At 35.1% G+C, this 17785-nt stretch overlaps 2 protein-coding genes and 1 pseudogene across 2 annotated transcripts; 1 reads left to right on the forward strand and 2 right to left on the reverse strand.

Moving 5' to 3' along the window:
- Nucleotides 1–3096: 3096 nt before the first annotated feature.
- LOC129951267 (protein mitoshell-like) lies at nt 3097–5731 on the reverse strand. Its single transcript, XM_056063350.1, has 7 exons — nt 5601–5731; nt 5290–5433; nt 4877–5218; nt 4751–4811; nt 3672–4695; nt 3479–3622; nt 3097–3416 (listed from the first exon to the last, which is right to left on the reverse strand). Exons 1-7 carry the CDS (start codon nt 5626–5628, stop codon nt 3267–3269), a joined length of 1893 nt encoding a protein of 630 aa, XP_055919325.1. The 5' UTR covers nt 5629–5731; the 3' UTR covers nt 3097–3266.
- Nucleotides 5732–9571: 3840 nt separating this feature from the next.
- On the reverse strand, nt 9572–10160 carry LOC129952877 (viral IAP-associated factor homolog; annotated as a pseudogene).
- A 1319-nt stretch (nt 10161–11479) lies between these two features.
- LOC129950635 (uncharacterized protein K02A2.6-like) lies at nt 11480–15756 on the forward strand. The gene is made up of 3 exons (XM_056062562.1): nt 11480–12051; nt 12127–13117; nt 13735–15756. The coding sequence occupies exons 1-3, from the start codon at nt 11480–11482 to the stop codon at nt 15754–15756; spliced, it is 3585 nt and encodes a 1194-aa protein (XP_055918537.1).
- The last annotated feature ends 2029 nt before the right edge of the window (nt 15757–17785 follow it).

Below are 17785 nucleotides of genomic sequence, written 5' to 3' on the forward strand. Positions count from 1 at the left end.
TAGGGACTTGAAAGTAAGGCAAGTTTCTAGGATCTGATTGGACAGCAGCCAAAAAATCGCCTTCTACTGAAGGCAGCTTTAATAGAAAGATGTCTGGAAAGTTATTCAAGGAAAATATCCCTAATTAGCAAGCCAAGTCCACTCCTGTCAAAATGACACTTGAAAAACTAACAAGTTACCTTGGTAAAACTGTACGAGTACGTTCAAAGAATTAAGTTGACTACAAATAAAGTCCATCATGATGTCTGAAAGTCAAGAACAGTAGTGTCAAAATATTCGCTGGTCACATTTTTGCATTTAACTAAAAGCTGAATTTTTTTAATGTGTGGTTTATTAATTGTTTGTATTATATCGGATGTATTGAACTATTTTTGGTTTACTTTTTGGCATTGTACAATGTACATGTTCAAAAAACATAATCGACTTGCAGTCAACTGCATTCTTTGAGTACAAAATAAAACCAAGGCAGCTCAAGTATAATAATATAATTATTTTCTAGAAAAACAAACTTCTTACACAGGTCAATCATAAGTTTTGTTTGGCATTGTAAGAAACAAGAAACCCTTTTGCAATAAACTTTAAATACAATTTTGCATCAAATAAACAAACAAAAAGTTAAGTTTTCATATTTTTTTTAGCATATGTAAAATGAATTATTATGAGGAAGATTTTTTTTGACTAGCTTTTGAGTAAACTTTCGGTTAAAGTCCGCTGGTCACATTTTTGGTTTTTGGTTTAATTGGTAGTTACTTTTTTAGCTGCTGGCCAATAAAAATAAAAAAAAACGTTCCTTACTCTTTAGTCCCTTATGTCGTTTGAGCCTACCCATTGTAAGCTTGTTTTAGCTTGCTTTTTTGTGGGTGTGAAAATTTGAATTTAATATGCTGAAGAAAAAGGGGAACGGCCAGAAGAAAATCTTTTGAATAAAAAGGGGAACGGCTAGAAAAAAATCTTTTGAAAATAGAAATAAGCTTTGTATATATATTTGAATAGTACTATCATGGAGAGGAATGCTCGATATGACATCTTTTTACGACTTCCTCAACATGTTTTGTATGTGGAATGTATTGGGGTGAGGGTAAAATGAGCGAGAATTCCAATATCAAATAATAAATTTCAAGATTATTAAAAAAACAGAAGATAGAGAAGAATGAATACAAATTCAGCGAAAGGTTGAGGAGGAAATGAAAAGACATTTTTGTTATAATTTATTATTTATATTTTGTATAATGTGTTTTTTTGATTGATTGATTGGCAATAAAGAAAGTTTAAAAAAACACAAGACAAAATAAGAACTTTTGTGATTGCCAATTAGAAAAATTAATTATTTCGCTATTTTTTTTCGAATCATTTTAAATGAGACAAATTCATGCTTATAAAAGTGGGAACATTTTTTGTTTAGTTTTCTTTTAGGGATAAATAATATAAAAGGAATGACTTAAAAAAGCTAGATGTTAGTTATAGGAAAATAATGCTATTGGTCCGATTTGTCGAGTTGAAAATTTTGACATTTCTCGACGTTGTTTCCTTAGAACTCAAGAAGCTACTATTCTATCTTTAGTCATTTGTCTGTTTTTGGAAAAAAAATTAGGGTGAGGAGAATAGTAGGTTCTTAAACTAATTTTGTTACTTTTTTGGTTTAATACATTATTTTGACATAATTATTTCCTAGAAACTGCCTTACATTTTCATCTACGCAAAAACCTGCCAACCTAAACAGTTACTATCATACTTATTCATGTACCTGTTTAAACTCTGGACCTTTCTGCTTCCAAAAGGATTATTAGAGAAAAATATGTTTCCAAATAGGTTTACATGTATAAATTCTCAATTTTTTCATTTTTAACATAGTTGTTTCACACTGCAAAATATTAAAGAAAAAGCTATTATGAGAAGGTCAACGTAATCAACGCGTTGACTCTTTGACGTAAAAATGACGTCATTTTTAGACCTACAGTTAAAAACTACTCAACAATCATGTTATAGGAAAAAGTTGCTTTTAAATTTTCAGATTTCACAAAAATAGAAAATCTTAAATCAAATGAAATAATTTTCTGCTAACAAATCTAAAACATATACCACTAAATGTATTGCATATGCATACCTTCTATACATTGATAGGTATGAATAAAACAAATCTCAGGTGAAGTTGGCAACGACAGATTTTTGTTTACATTTGAGTAATTTATTTCAATATTTTTATACTTCCAGTAGCTTTTAGATTCCAGACTTAATTTTTTTTTACAGGCAGCGCCCCTCATCGTCCATCTTCCGTAACAAAATTTTGTGTTTGATGATAGTACTATTCAAATATATATACAAAGAATTGAATGAAACCTTTAAATATAAAATCAGCTATTCATTAAAACAATATTAAAGTCTGGAAAATAGAAAATTAAACTTTAATAAAAAGTAACTAAAACTTTTCTTATCTTATCAAACAATTGTTCCTGATTGAAATCAATCATAGAACTGACTCCTAAATCTGTAGGATATATGTCTTACTTTCCTGGCTCTTTTTAATTATCAAATCAAAGTGAGTCACCTCAAAATCATCCGAATGTGAATTCCATCCAAGAAAATGTAGCGATTTCAATTCTAAATCAAACAAACAATTGCAATTACAAGAGATTGACATACAATCAAAGTGAACAAAACGGACCTTAATATGCAAAATCGGAAATTTCAAATCGAACTAACCTAATCGTCTACAGTTTTAAAATTCCGAGAATTCGTTTTTTTATCAAAATTCAAAAATCATCTCGATTCCTTTTTCTATTTTACATTTTAAAAACCAACAAGAACGAAGTAGAAGCATGTCTTTTCTTGTTTCTAGTTTTATTTCCAATAAATTATATATTACACTCCTTGTTAAATGTACATATTTCTTTTATTTTCCAAAGATATCAAACAAAAATACACAAATTACATTCGTTTTCTTCTTTTTGTTAACACTCAATAATAAATAGATATATGATTATTTTTATATTACAGATGTAAAATTCATTTTCAAGACACATTTTGGGGTAAGATATTTTTGTTTTGTATAAAATAAGAAAGAACAATTAATATAATATTTTCTTTTTTTTGAATTTTTAAAGCAAACCTTAAAAAACTATTATTGAAAAATTATGTAAATGTGTATACAAAAATTATTGATATTAGGCTGATTGCACAAATATGCAACATAATAAAACTTATTATTTATATTCACTGAGAGATCATTTTGTAGGAGTAAATAACCATTTATAGGATTTTAAACTTTTTCAATACTTTCCACTGTTGTATAAAATTTCATTGGGTGTTCCTTTGATATGATCAAAATTATAATGTTCAAATGGTTCTTGGGCAAAGATCATTTCAACTTCCTCTTCGAACAGATTTATGGCTTCAACCAGTTTGCCATTGAGATTTTTCTACAAAGATTTTGTCAAAATTTAGTTAAGTTTCTGTACACTCAAAACAAGAGTTGTTCTACCTTCAAATAGTCTTTGGTCTGATAAATAATAAGTCGTATATCATGAACAACCTCAAAGATATGTTTATAAGCGCCTGTTTGGCATTTTAAAATAATGTCACGAATGTCCATGAACTCCGGAGTTTGTGCTATGAAATCTGGGAACTAAAAAAGACGAATTAGAATAAAATAAAGACAATGAGCACCACTTTACATAATTCTGACAGAATTTTATGTTAAAAAAGATATTTCCATTCTTCATTTTCATCAAACGCTCCATGAGAACATTCAACTTGTTCACCAGATCCTTGCTCAAGTGTTTCTCCATATTCGGATCAAAGTCATTCGAGAAGAGAGATAATTTATTCTCCAATACTCGAATATCACAATTAAGTTTCTCATCACTCTGAGCCTTCAACGAAGGCAACAAATCATAGACGGACGAAATATTGGACAAAGCCTTAGCGAAGTTTTCATCCAAAAGTTGTTCTATACCCGTTGTCGTCGGGGTAAGACTTTCAGTTGAGCCCAATGGCTCTCGTTTGATGAAGTTGTAAGTCCCAGTCTTAAAGTACGTCCCATTTACAGCGTTTTCCCGTTGAGTTAGATCCGAATCCTCAACCATGGTGTACATGTAATTTGTGTTTTGTGTTGCTGTTGGTTCCTTATTCAATCCCACAAACTCATCCACGGAGGAGCTGGAGTAATCAAAGGAATCATCATTACTCGCCTTCATCGGAGTTGAGTTGTTTGCTTTTTGGTAGACGTTCTTTTGAGATTGCACCAAATTATCCAAGTTAATGAAAGACTGAATAAGATTATCCATAAAACTAACAGTTGTCTCCTGCCATGCTGTAAAACTACGAACAAATTCTGGACTTAAAGCCGATCGGACCTTATTCAAACCCTCGGGGGTATTGTACACGTAGCCCTTAATTATGATCCATGCATTCATAACTCGAGTGAACACGAATATAAAATCCTTCACAGCCCAAGCGATTCCTTGGGAATTGATATTCGGCAGAACACCATCGGGACGGACTAGATCTTGTTTCAAACGGGCACACAGACTGTCGATCTTTTTGAAACATGGACGATTGCGGTGGGTGTAGGCGAGTTTCTCTGCGGTTTCGCTGCCCGAGAGAGCAAGTGACTTCAATATTTCAAATGTGTTTATAACTACATCGGTTGGGTCTCCTCCTGCGCCGTCAAAAATCGATGAATCTTCTTTGATGATTCTAAATTAAGTGATAGTAAATGATTTTTGAATTTCTTATCAGTTGAGCAACAAACCTCGGGTCTTTGTTAGGATTTCGCATTGGAATTGAAGGAGAACCTCGCAAATTGAAATCTTCTATAAATTAAATTAATTTGTTTGCCATTGACTCAATTATGGTTTCTTATGAATTAATTGCTCACCCTTAACTCCAGACTCTGATGGATCAACTTGAAGATTAATCTTCCCTATAAAGGCCGTCATGTCATTCATTGCATTGATGTTAATTGGATTATTCTGATTGACGCATTGCACTCCAATTTGAATAGTCATCTCTCCAGGGTCTCTAGTGCCTATATTCTGTTGTTGTTGTTGAGGATGGTTCCCACCATTTGCCGCAACAGTTGATCCATTGGCAATGGCTTGAGTAATAAATGGTAAAGCTGCATATTGAACGTTTGGAGCGAGTGCATATTGCAGAGCCACATTTGGCGCTGGCAATATTGGCGATAGAAAAGCTGCATATGGCCAAATCGATGGCAATTCTAAAGGAAGTCGCAGTACATTTAGTTGAATATTGGTTCTCCTTTTTACATAACTTTTTTCAAAAACCTACCCTGACTATTCATGCTTGGAAAACGCATACGATCCATAGAAGTAACCTGAAAAATTTTATCACGATTTTCGGAATAATTTAAATCAGATTTAGAAGGAGAACTGGCTGCGGAGAGTTTACTGTTCATTCCAAGGATTTTGCGAGCTTTTAACAAAAAAAAAAAAAAAACAAAAAAAGTAAACTTTTAAAATATCATGAATGTTTTTGTTGTTTGTTTTCAAAACAAGTGCTACTAGGTAAATCTATGAGAAATACTATGTAAGTAGTTTTTTTTAATGATAGAGTAGGAATTTGTTTTAAATAAAACTTACGACGGGGTTGATCTTTAATATCATTCATTATCTTCTAAAATTTAAGAACGTGCTAAGGAATAAATAAATAGGAAGGTGGGCTTGTATTAACGTTTCCAAAAGGGAAATAAAATAAAAGTAAAACTCTGAAAAGAAAGCATTGAAAAGTGGACTTTTTTCAGGCAGAAAAGGCAACGCCTGCTGAGAATTGCATTAGAGATGTTCAAAATATTTATTCATATGTACATAATGTAGGAAGGTATATACTTTTTTTTATTGTTCAATAGGAAAAGGAAATGGGTATTGGAATTTTGAAATAAATTGCTTGGTTAGGGTTGCCAAATACGATTTTGACAGATAACATGAAGTTTACTTTAAATAAAGTCCTTCATTCAAAGTAAATTTTGACAAAAGCTACTAGTTAGTTTTTTAAGTGTCATGAATTTCAAATTCAGAACTTTACTTCTCAAACCTTTTTTTAAGTTCATAGTACAAAAAGTACCAACAAAATTATTGTCTACAAAATACCCCTCAGGCAAGCTGCAGTCCATCACGATTTGTATTTTGTATTGTAAAGAAATATTAGTTATCTCTCTTCTAAATTGACAAGGAACTCTTTTACAGAAAGCATTAAATGAAGTTGTGCAGAAAACAAATAAATCATGGAGTAATAAAGTTCAGCTTTCGGTTGAATGAAAAAAACATGATCTATTGTCATTTTGACATAAGATATTAGGGACATTTTTCTTGACTAACTTTCCAATAAAGTCGCCTTAATTGGAAGGCAATTTTTTGGCAGCTCGCCAATCTGATGCTAGAAACTTGCCTTACTTTTGAGTACCTTATGTTGTTTGAACCTGCCCATTTATTTACTGATTTTTTTTGAAGCATCAACACTACAGCAGATTGCTGGCATTTTTAATTGATCTGGAAGAACAAATACCAAAAAAATTCTATGCGCAATTAAAAAGCCATTCAATTTTAATCGCGATCTTCACAGCTGTTTGTATTACTAAAGTTTGATTCATTCAAAAATTGATATTTCCCTTGGGTGAGTGGATTTTTGCCTAGAAAATTTAAAATCAAATGAATACAATTTTCTGCTAACAAATCTAAAACATAAACAAATAAATGTATTGTATACCTTCTATACATTGATAGGTATGAATAAAAAAATCTCAGGTAACTTTGGCAACGACTGATTTTGGTTTACATTTAAGTCATAGACACACCATAAACCATGGGAATTTATTTGGTCGTGTCCTTGGAACAATAATGTACCTTCAGGAATCGTTTATACCTTCCTGGAATTTTTATAGTGTGAGTAAAGCTAAGGTAGTACCCGTGGCATGATGGTTAGTGCGTTGGACTGTCATGCAAGGGGTCTTGGGTTCAATCCCTGCCTGTGCCACCTTAATTTAAAAAAAATAATTTTCGCGGGTACTGCCTCTTGCGAGGAATTGACAAATCCTTCAAGAGTAATTCTTGTCAATGAAAAAGTGCTTTCTCAAAGTAGCCGTTCGGATTCGGCCCAAAATTGTAGGCCCCTTCCATTCCTGACAACAGTACTCGCACACAGGAATGGTTGAGAGTTGTAAGTCACTAGGCCCTGGTTCACAACGGACTGTTGCGCCACCCCATTTGATTTGATTTGAGTAAAGCTATGATTACACAGTCAACGAAATCGGTCAATGCGTTGACTCTCTGATGTAAAAATGACGTCACAATCTGTCTCAAGAGTGTCACTTCGTGTGATTGTCAACGAAAACTGGTGTCATTGCGTTGACGGGTACGATGACACTCTCGTTGACACACATTTTTGGGTCAACGCATTGACTTTTTTCGATGAACGTGTAATCTCTCTGTCAACGTCATTGGGACGCGTTGACGGAGTCGTGTCATCGCAATGACCGTGTCCCAGCGTTGACGGGGCAGAATTAAATACCGTGTCATCGTCTCAGCTTGACTGTGATTTTTATACATATACAAAAAACATGGCCCTGGTTTTTTTACATTATTTAATTCAAAAAATAAAAAAACAAAACAGGACATACATATATTGAAATTTTTAAGCTGCTGGTAAGTTTTTTTTTTTTTAATTTAAAATAATGTCCCTTTCTTTGATAAAAATTTATCAGATTATGATGGAAGATATCGACGATGCTACTCCAAGACAGGAGTCACTTGCCCAAGATGAAGACCAAAAAAAGAAAAAAGCGCAACGCAAAAGAAAAATTGCATACGCTTGGGCCAAAAATATCGGCGTTGATTTCAGCTGTCCAAAAGCGACCAGCGCTTTGGGATGGAGGATGCAGCGATTATAAGCTGGCTCCCATAAAATGTGAGTGATGGAAACAAGTTGCTGAGGAGCTAGGGATCCAAAATGTCGATAGCTTTGAAGCTAGAAACAAATGGAACGCCCCTCGTAGCCTCTTCAAGGCAAATTTAGGCAAGATCCGAGCCAAAAAATCGGGCCAAGGCACTTCGGAAATAGCGACCGTGTCATGGGTTTATTTTCCGAAATGATGTTCATTGAGTCTGCCGAAGTGCTTTAATCAGTAGAATCAGTTTCAACATTGCCCTTGGTAAGCTTATATTTTTTGTATAAATTCAATACATGAAAATAATACATTAACTCTTTTTGTATATCTTTGGCATCTTCACATCGGTCCCTCGCCCGCTCTAGTGAATACAGAGTTGACGTTGTTGATTCGGAACGCCACTCTCCAGGACTCGTTATATTTCCTTATTCGTCCACTTGGTCAAATGAATTGGTTGGTGCGTAATGCGTTCTATTAGCAGTCATAAGAAAGTTGTGCAGCACTGAGCATGCGAGCACAACTTTCTTTACTTTTGAAGGTTCCAAATGAATGGGCTTACGAAGGATACGAAAACGTGCAGACATAATGCCAAACATATTTTCAATTATACGACGAGATCGGCTCAGTCGGTAATTGAAAACACGTTCTGGTAAGGTTAAATTTCGGTGGGTAAACGGTTTCATTATGTTTGTTCGCAATGCAAATGCATCATCAACCACAAGCACATATGGAACGACCCTTTCTCTTCCAGGCAGCGGTTTTAGAACAGGTAAGTGCAAACGGTTGCTGTCTAGTGCTTGTCCAAATGTACATCTGTTGAATACACCACCATCCTAGAATTTTCCGTTGCGGCCGACGTCAATGTACAAAAGTTTGTACTCGGCATCAGATATTCCCATTAGAACTATGCTATGTGTACCTGTGGAAAAAATAATATAAATACGTTTAATATCAGTGTTAAAACAAAAATATCAAATATAATTATAGTACACGCTACCGGCATGAGGTGGTGCGACTATGACGACGTGTTTTCCTTGCACCTACGCAATTCGGGAACTGCCACGTTAAATTTTTCAGCTACTGCCTCCCATTCAGATTCACTCTTCGGAATCTATCAAAAAAAAATAATAAATCCACTTTAATTCTTTAGTTAACCATTTCTGCACTTTATTAATAACTAAACCTTTATAAAGTCAGAAACAAGAACATTGAAAATCGCGTCAAGAACTTGGGGAATAATAGAGGAGATAGCTGGTTGGGAAATTCTAAAAAGGTACTGCAAAGATCTGAAATTTTCGCCAGTGGCCAGGAATCGCGGTGTGAGGACCAATCGCACCTCGGGAGAAAATATGTATTTTTTGTGACGTCAGAGAGTCAACGCGTTGACCGCTTTCGTTGACCGTGTAATCATAGCTTAAGAACTTTGTATTCACACTTTTTAGTAAAAATCAAAAAAACTTATAAGAACACGTCCAAGTGAGATCCAATGTTTGTATTTTCCTATTAAAAATGTTTAAGCATTTTTTCATTAATTTTTATTTCAGCTGACTCGGAGTTAATAAAAAACTATTAAAATTTGCATCCGGATTTTAATTGTCCGTGGAACCTGTGGTTCCATTTTCTTTTGTATTATTATTTGAATATAAAAATCCATTCTAACACAAAAATAAATACTAAAAATCTAAAAACATTTCTTCCTAATTGTGAAATCAATAGAAATCAACGGATTCCAGGTCACTGAGCATTTTAATTTCCTTTGGAATTGCACCACACTGACCCAATATGAATTCCAATTCATCGGTGGTCATTATTTAACCATGAAGCTCCAGGGCACCAATGAATTGCTTTCTCATTTGGCCTTCAAAATAGATAAACACTGTTGGCAGATTATTCTCTGGGAAATTTGGGATGCAGGTGGTGGCTATCGACTGCAGGAACTTAGTTTGTGGGAATTTTATGGCCAACTGGAGATTCCCCTCTCTGAGCCGAAAAGAGCCTTGTCTGCGAATGCTCGCATCTATGCCATTCTTTTGTGACGATATTCCTCGCAAACACTTTCGTCTTCGAAGTCTTCAAATTCGTCCAATTCGTCCATGTTCATGTCTTCGATATTTTTCTGCTTCTCACCACCAGTTCGCTTCTCAATGGCATTCTCGAGCATGGGTGGAAGGATACCTTTTGCACGGAGGACATCATTCCATTCGGAATCTTCATTTGGATCCTGCATTCTTAAACAAATTAACAAAACAACAAATGCGTCTTTGACAGGTAAAATCAAATCTAAAATTCTCACTACAGCAATTTAATAAAAAAAACTTTTGTCAAAACTATTTATCGCGTCGAATTGTTGTTGCATTTCACATTTCAAAATTTACGTTATTTCAAAATTACAAATACAACAATGTAAACAAATGGGTGTTGGAGGGTAAAACGTATGAAAGATTCCGGTCTTTATATGGCGTGTCTATGATTTGAGTAATTTATTTCAATATTTTTATACTTCCAGTCGCTCTTAGATTCCACACTTAATTTTCGTACAGGCAGCGCCCCCATGCTAGGGGCGTCTTTAGACTTTTGGGGGCCTTGGGCTTAATAGGATTTGGGGGCCAGCAAAGTAGGTACAATACATTTTTTTTAATTCTTTAGGTTAAGAAAATAGTTTTAAACTTAATTTGTGTATTATATATTTATATAAATATTTTTACTTTTTAAAAAGAACTAAAAAAACAGATATTTTTTTATACTTTTATAATTCTTTTTTTAATTTACCTTCAATAGGTGAACATTTTCTTTACAGTTGATTTTTGATCATTTTTATTGTTTTTTAGTTGATTTCTAATTCTTTTATGTTTTTTTTTAATTCTATGTAAGTATATTTCTTTATATTTGTTTTAATTTGGTTTCTTTTGTAGATATATATGTAAGTTTATGTATACAATAAAATATTATTGCAGGTATACTTTTCTGACTTTGTTAGTTGCAAAATCATAAATTAAGTCATCAAATTCAATTTCCAGCAGTAATTAATTTTCAATTGATAAAACTGACAAGCTGTTGAGTTGTAGCATTCTGCTTCGAAGTTAATTTTGTATCCGGTTCAATTCAAAAAATCTACAGGCAATTTTTACATTTGGAAAAGAGTTCCCAATTTCATCCACTGTTATTAGACTCTACAATTTTGATATTGTAATAAGGTCTTCATTTACATTTTTATTGAACTCTTTTAAATACTGTACGAGGTGCAGGCATTCTACCTCAAGTTTTTCTGCATTAACATCCCTATAATATTTTTTTGAAAACTGTTGACAACCCTGGAATAAACAAGCAATGGTACCAATTGCAAATAATATTTTGACCGACCATTTTTAAAACTGATTGGAAGAAAGGATATTACTCTTGATTGATAGTTGAACGTGTTTAGACATAGATTCTTATTCAATAAATTAATAATTTTATTTAAGAAGTGCTTGCTTTGTTATTTTAAGATTATAAAAAGTTGAAAACAATCACAACAATTTTGTGCGACGAGGATATCGGTTTGCGTGTATTTAATTTTACACAGAGGAAAAAAAAAAAAACATGGCGAATGAGCAGAAAATTCTGGAACTCTTGGAAATTCAATCCAAATTACTCCAGTCAATCATGGGTAATTCAAGCCTGTTTTCACATTCTGCAAGATCAGAGCTTTTAATGGATTCGTTAGCGAGTAACATTTCCGAGTTTTGCTACGATCCAGAGCATTCACTCACATTCGAAGCATGGTTTTCTCGGCACGAGGATATATTTAACGTGGACGGGAAAGATCTCGACGATGCATCCAAAGTAAGACTGGTAATGCGGAAGCTTAATGCAATAGCTCACGAAAGGTATGCATCGTACATCTTACCAAAGAACACGCGGGATATAAGTTTTGAAGAAACTGTGAAGAATCTCAAAGCAATGTTTGGGGTTTCTGAAAGTCTTTTCAATTCCCGGTACAGATGTCTTCAAACAGTCAAGAGTCCAGTAGAAGATTTTAATACCTACGCAGCACGTGTCAACAAAAACTGCGAAGATTTTAAGTTGAGCGCCCTCACACCAGACCAATTCAAGTGCCAAGTTTTTGTGACAGGACTGCAATCATCATCAGAACAAAACTGTTGTCTAAATTGGTGAGGACGCGAGTTCAGATTTAAGCAAGTTGTTGTCCGGCGTTCAAAAGTGGTTTAGCCTTAAAAAAGATGCAGCATTAATCGAACAAGCGTCATCACCAGCAACCTCAGTCAATGCAGTCAGAATACATCAAAAACACAAAAATCAACTTCAGTCTGCGCAGCAGCAGAAGCAACAAAACAGCTTGCCAAGATCCCCTTGTTGGAGTTGCGTGAAATGCATTTCTCACGAGATTGCACTTTCAAAAATCATAAATGCACAAATTGCAATCGTGTGGGGCACAAGGAAGGTTACTGCAGCTGTTCTTCATCAAAAAGTGACAAACTAATTCCGACGAAAGCAATAAAGAACAATGGTCGACATGGGAACAAGAAAAAATTCTCCCAACAAAACAAAGCCGTCTTTGTTAATTGCGTCCAACATGCGAAGCGAAGGAAGTTTGTAGAGGTGAACATCCACACCAGCGCTCAGAGATCAAGCCAGTCTATCCGTCTTCAAGTAGACACTGGTTCTGACATCAGTATGATCGATATAAGTACATGGAACAAGATTGGGCGACCAGGAACCGTACTTAAAGATCGTGAAGCAAAAAGCGCATCATTGAATTCCATCAAACTTATCGCTGAATTTCCTTGTGAAATTCAGCTAAATGGGAAAGTAAAATCTTGTAAATTATTTGTTTCAGAAGTTAAGTTTTTAAATATTTTAGGAACAGATTTGTGCGAAATATTTGATTTATGGGACAAGCCTATCAACACAGTGTGCATCATTCGAATCATTCAACCGACGACCGCCGATCGCAATGCAGCCATATCAAGCATTAAGAAGCGGTATGCTAAATTGTTCAAGTCAGATGATTCTTCGGTTTGTTCGAAACTGCAGGTCGAGCTCCACCTTAAACCAAAAGCTGTTCCAGTATTCCGAGCCAGAAGAGATGTGGCGTACGCTGTCCTTCCCCAAATAGAACGGGAACTCAAACGTCTACAGGATCGAGGATATATCACTCCAGTTGATTATTCAGATTGGGCAGCCCCAATAGTGGTAGTGAAAAAGTCTTCAGGAGAGGTACGTCTGTGCGGAGATTATTCATCAGGGGTGGAATCGGATAAGGTGATTGTTGATAAATGACAATCAAAATGATCGAATTTGATCTACATAAGGTGATAGTCAAATTGATACCTAAAAAGCTTTTAAACAAATTTGTTTATTCCGAATAGAGGTACCAGACGCTTACACAAACGACTGGAAAATTTTCTTAGTTCACTTTGTTACTTTTAAAAAACACATTCCTGTGACCGACAAAGCTTACGCCATTCGAAACAAAGCAAGAAAAGTAAGAATTTTATTCAAAATCAGCCAATTTGAAACTTTTATTTAGATATTTTATAAGAATCAATTTAAAATTTCACCAAGGCAACAACGAATTTTGACAATTTGAATCTGAAATTGTTCAATCGAATTGAATTGAGTTGAATCATCTTACGCAGACGGAATGAAAATGATAGTCAATTTGACTATCAAAAAATTGATAGTCAACAATCACCTTAGCCGATTCCACCCCAGGTCTAAACGATCAATTAGAGTCGCATGAATACCCCATTCCAACTCCAGAAGCTATTTTTACCAAGGTCGGTAACAGTGAAATCTTCAGTCAAATAGATTTAGCGGACGCATTCCTACAGATCCAAGTCACACCCGAATCTGCTAAACTGCTTACCATTAACACCCACAAAGGTTTATTTAGACCAAACAGACTAGCACCTGGTACAAAGCCTGCACCTGGAGCATTTCAGCAGATTGCAGACACAGTTTTGGCGGGTATTGAAGGAGCAGCAGCTTATATCGACGATTTCGTCATCGGGGGAAAAACCTTCGAAGATCATTTAAGGATTTTGAACCAAGTACTTCAACGCCTCTTGGAGTTTAATTTCCGTGTGAAAATCGAAAAGTGTGTTTTTTTTGCTCCTCAACTCAAGTATCTTGGTCATATTTTGAATAAAAATGGGTTGAGACCAGATCCTGACAAGATACAACGCATCAAGACCATGCCAGCACCAACAAACATCACTGAACTTAGGTCATTCCTAGGAGCTGTAAATTATTATGGCAAATTTGTGAAGCAAATGCGAGAGATTCGAGCACCTTTGGACAATTTGCTACGTGACAACGTAGAATTCGTATGGTCCAAAGAATGCCAGCAATCATTTGAAAAGTTTAAGGCCATTCTCTCTTCCGAACTTTTGCTTACACACTACAATCCGAATTTGCCAATAAAAGTTGCAGCAGATGCCTCAAATGTGGGATTGGGTGCATATATTGCGCATACATTTCCGGATGGCTCTGAAAAAGTCATCATGCATGCGGCAAGGTCTCTCGCCCCAGCCGAGACAAGATATAGCCAGATAGAAAAGGAAGCAGCGGCAATCATATTTGCTGTAAAAAAATTTCATCGAATGATTTTTGGTCGAAAGTTCACTTTATTGACTGACCACAAACCACTCAAAGCCATATTTGGAAATAAAAAAGGTATACCAACTCATACTGCAAATCGACTACAGAGATGGGCACTTATCCTCATGATGTATGACTTCAATATCCAATATGTCTCCACCAAAGAATTCGGATTTGTCGATGTTCTATCTCGATTACTCGATACCAAGAGCGAATTGGACGAAGAAGTTGTCATCGCAAATACGAAATTTGAGGAAGATTTTTCAACATGTCTGCTCAACGTAATCGAAGTGCTACCTATAAATTTCGAAATGGTTAAGAGTGCAACTAAAAAAAGTAATTTGTTACAATCAGTCATCAGTCAAATGAATTCCGGATGGAAATTCAAAAATCCACCAGAAATGGTTCCATTCTATAATAGAAGAGATGGATTAGCTGTAATCGATGGATGCCTTATGTTCAACGACAGGATTGTTATTCCATTTTGCCTTCGTAAACGAATCCTTAGGCAATTACATCGAGGTCATCCAGGAATGGAAAGAATGAAGACAATAGCTAGAGGTCATGTGTACTGGCCTAGGATAGACGAGGATATAGCAACGTACGTGCGCCAATGTCAATCATGCGCCACTGCAGCTAAATCTCCAATCAAAACAACGCTTCAGTCATGGCCCATAACCACATCTCCAATGGAAATAATTCACATTGATATTGCAGGTCCAACAGATGGTTTCTTTTATTTCATTGTCGTGGACTCATTTTCGAAATGGCTAGATGTTTTCCAAATCACTAGTATTACTTCATCAGTCATCGTAAGTAAGTTGAATGAATTTTTTTCTCGTAATGGAGACTGTGATCAACTAGTTTCCGACAATGGAACTCAATTTACGAGTGCTCATTTCCAAAGTTTCATAAAATCTCGAGGTATCCAGCATCTAAGAACAGCACCATTCCATCCACAATCAAACGGACAAGTGGAGCGATTTGTGGATACTCTCAAGCGAATTCTGAGGAAACTTAAAAACGAGGGGACGAGTCTCGACAACATGGAAACATTCTTACAAACTTACCGTTCCACTCCAAATCGAAATGTGAAAGATTTCAAATCTCCAGCCGAAGCATTCATCGGTAGAAAAATTAAAACTTCGTTGGATTTGTTAAAGCCAAGAAAACCAGTTCCAACAACAACTAATGAAAAGCAGAATCAGCAGTTTAATAAGCACCATGGCGCCAAGAACCGGCGCAGTTTATAGCAGGCGATATGGTCTACGCTAAGATTTATCGTAACAATGAAGAGCATTGGGTTTCTGGAACTGTAATCGAGCGCAAGGGCAAAGTAAATTACAACGTCCTGGTCAATGATGGAAACAATAGACGACTTATTCGTTCACATACAAATCAGATTAAATCGAGATCTTCTAATGTTCCATCAAACCAAAAGTCATCGTATTCTTTTTTGGACACCTTGGATTTATTTACACATCATCAGACTCAAGAAGTTCCAAATGTACCAATTGAAGTAAACGAGTCAAGAGCTGAAGAATCGATTTCCGACGATTCCGATTTCTACGGATTCCCATCAGAAAGCATCACTCCGGAACCAGTAAAAACAAGATCAGGAAGAAGTGTTCGTGCTCCAGGATGGATGAGGGAATTTGATTCTTCCTAAGCAAGGAAGGTGTTGACAACCCTGGAATAAACAAGCAATGGTACCAATTGCAAATAATATTTTGACCGACCATTTTTAAAACTGATTGGAAGAAAGGATATTACTCTTGATTGATAGTTGAACGTGTTTAGACATAGATTCTTATTCAATAAATTAATAATTTTATTTAAGAAGTGCTTGCTTTGTTATTTTAAGATTATAACCCCCAATTTCACAGTAGAAGTTTAAACTTCGGTTTTGGTTTAAACTTCAGTTCAACAATTTATTCGGTTTCACACTTTCGTTTAAACCTTGAACTGAGTTCATTCTGTAGTTTAAGTTAAACGCCAGTATTCTGCCGTTTAACCTCAGTTCAACGTTTAGGCACTACAACAGTTGTCAGAATAGCTGCCATTTTCATATTTTCAGATTATTCAGATAAGAACAGGAAATTGTGTTGAACGCTCGTATGGAGTATGGAAAAGAAGGTTTCCTATATTATCAACAGGGTTTTTTTCATTTTAACAAATAAAATTTATTGAAAAAAAAGGAAAAACAAAACACTGAACTTCATTATAAAAAAATAAATAAATAAATTTTCCCCGATTGTCAACAAAACATAAAATATCTGTTGCTGTTTCACGTGTTCCTCGCTTCAGAGCGAGAAAGAAAAAACGATGAACAGCTACATATTGCTTACATTACGTTACATGACTTACAATGATACCAAATTCTTTTCATACAATTTAATTAAACTACGTTCAATTGAACTGAAGTTCAGAGCACACTGTGAAACTAGAGGAGTTGAACTTCAAATTTAAACTTAAGTTCAGGTTCACCTGATCTTAAGTTTAAACTTTCACTGTGAAATTGGGCATAAGAAGTTGAAAACAATCACAACAAAAACTGTTTGCAAGAATTTTGGAACTCCACTGAAGTCAAATATTACAATCTACAAAAAAAGACAAACAAAGCATTAATTTCTTGCAACGTATTTTTAATTGCAAAGTAATAGTGTCAATAATTGGAAAAAAAATGTATTTAAAACTTTTCTTTCCCAATTAGCTGGACATATGCTGCAGGACCATCCAAATATGTGGCACGCGAACTTCGTACTATTTTTTGTTGCATCAAGTCTTTATAATTAGCATCTGGATTCTGAATTTTGGCACACGCTTCAAATTTATCAAATTTCTCCCTTAAATCATTTATGAAAGAACATAGTAAACAAAGCAAATTGGTAGCAGCGTCAATCGTTATTGTTTCTCTTTGAAGGCTCTTGCTGGTTTTATGAATTCTTTATAATATTATGCTCCAAATTTCTGTGAGGAACTCCAATTTTGACATTTTCTTAGACAGGCTGTGTCTGGAACGTGTTCTGGATCTCTAGAGATAGATGTCAAGGCTTCAGTAATTTGCTTATAACCATGATAGAGCGCGTTAACTGCATCAGCTCGTGCAGACCATCTTGTTTCAGAAAGTGCCCGTCTATACGCGTGGTGCCCACAACGTTGTGACGAGAGTTTGTTGGCAAGAGAGGAGCTGAGTAAAGGGACGGGATGCTCATGACAGAAATTGAATCTTCTGCTTGGGCAGTACAGTTTCTTTCTCATTTCGTTCTGAATTTCTCATTA

This window comes from Eupeodes corollae, chromosome 3 (assembly GCF_945859685.1).
Source record: "Eupeodes corollae chromosome 3, idEupCoro1.1, whole genome shotgun sequence".
NCBI classification, from domain to species: domain Eukaryota; kingdom Metazoa; phylum Arthropoda; class Insecta; order Diptera; family Syrphidae; genus Eupeodes; species Eupeodes corollae.

What these genes read in the sequence shown, in the direction of transcription:
- LOC129951267 (XM_056063350.1), bottom strand. Translation starts at nt 5,628, where the DNA reads ATGAATGATATTAAAGATCAACCCCGTC. An exon ending in ATCAGAGTCTGGAGTTAAGG is followed by an intron (nt 4,812 to 4,876) that starts GTGAGCAATTAA and finishes TTTAATTTATAG; the next exon opens with AAGATTTCAATTTGCGAGGT. An exon ending in AGACCAAAGACTATTTGAAG is followed by an intron (nt 3,417 to 3,478) that starts GTAGAACAACTC and finishes AAATCTTTGTAG; the next exon opens with AAAAATCTCAATGGCAAACT.
- LOC129950635 (XM_056062562.1), top strand. Translation starts at nt 11,480, where the DNA reads ATGGCGAATGAGCAGAAAATTCTGGAACTCTTGGAAATTCAATCCAAA. An exon ending in CAAAACTGTTGTCTAAATTG is followed by an intron (nt 12,052 to 12,126) that starts GTGAGGACGCGA and finishes AAAAAGATGCAG; the next exon opens with CATTAATCGAACAAGCGTCA. An exon ending in TGAAAAAGTCTTCAGGAGAG is followed by an intron (nt 13,118 to 13,734) that starts GTACGTCTGTGC and finishes GCATTCCTACAG; the next exon opens with ATCCAAGTCACACCCGAATC.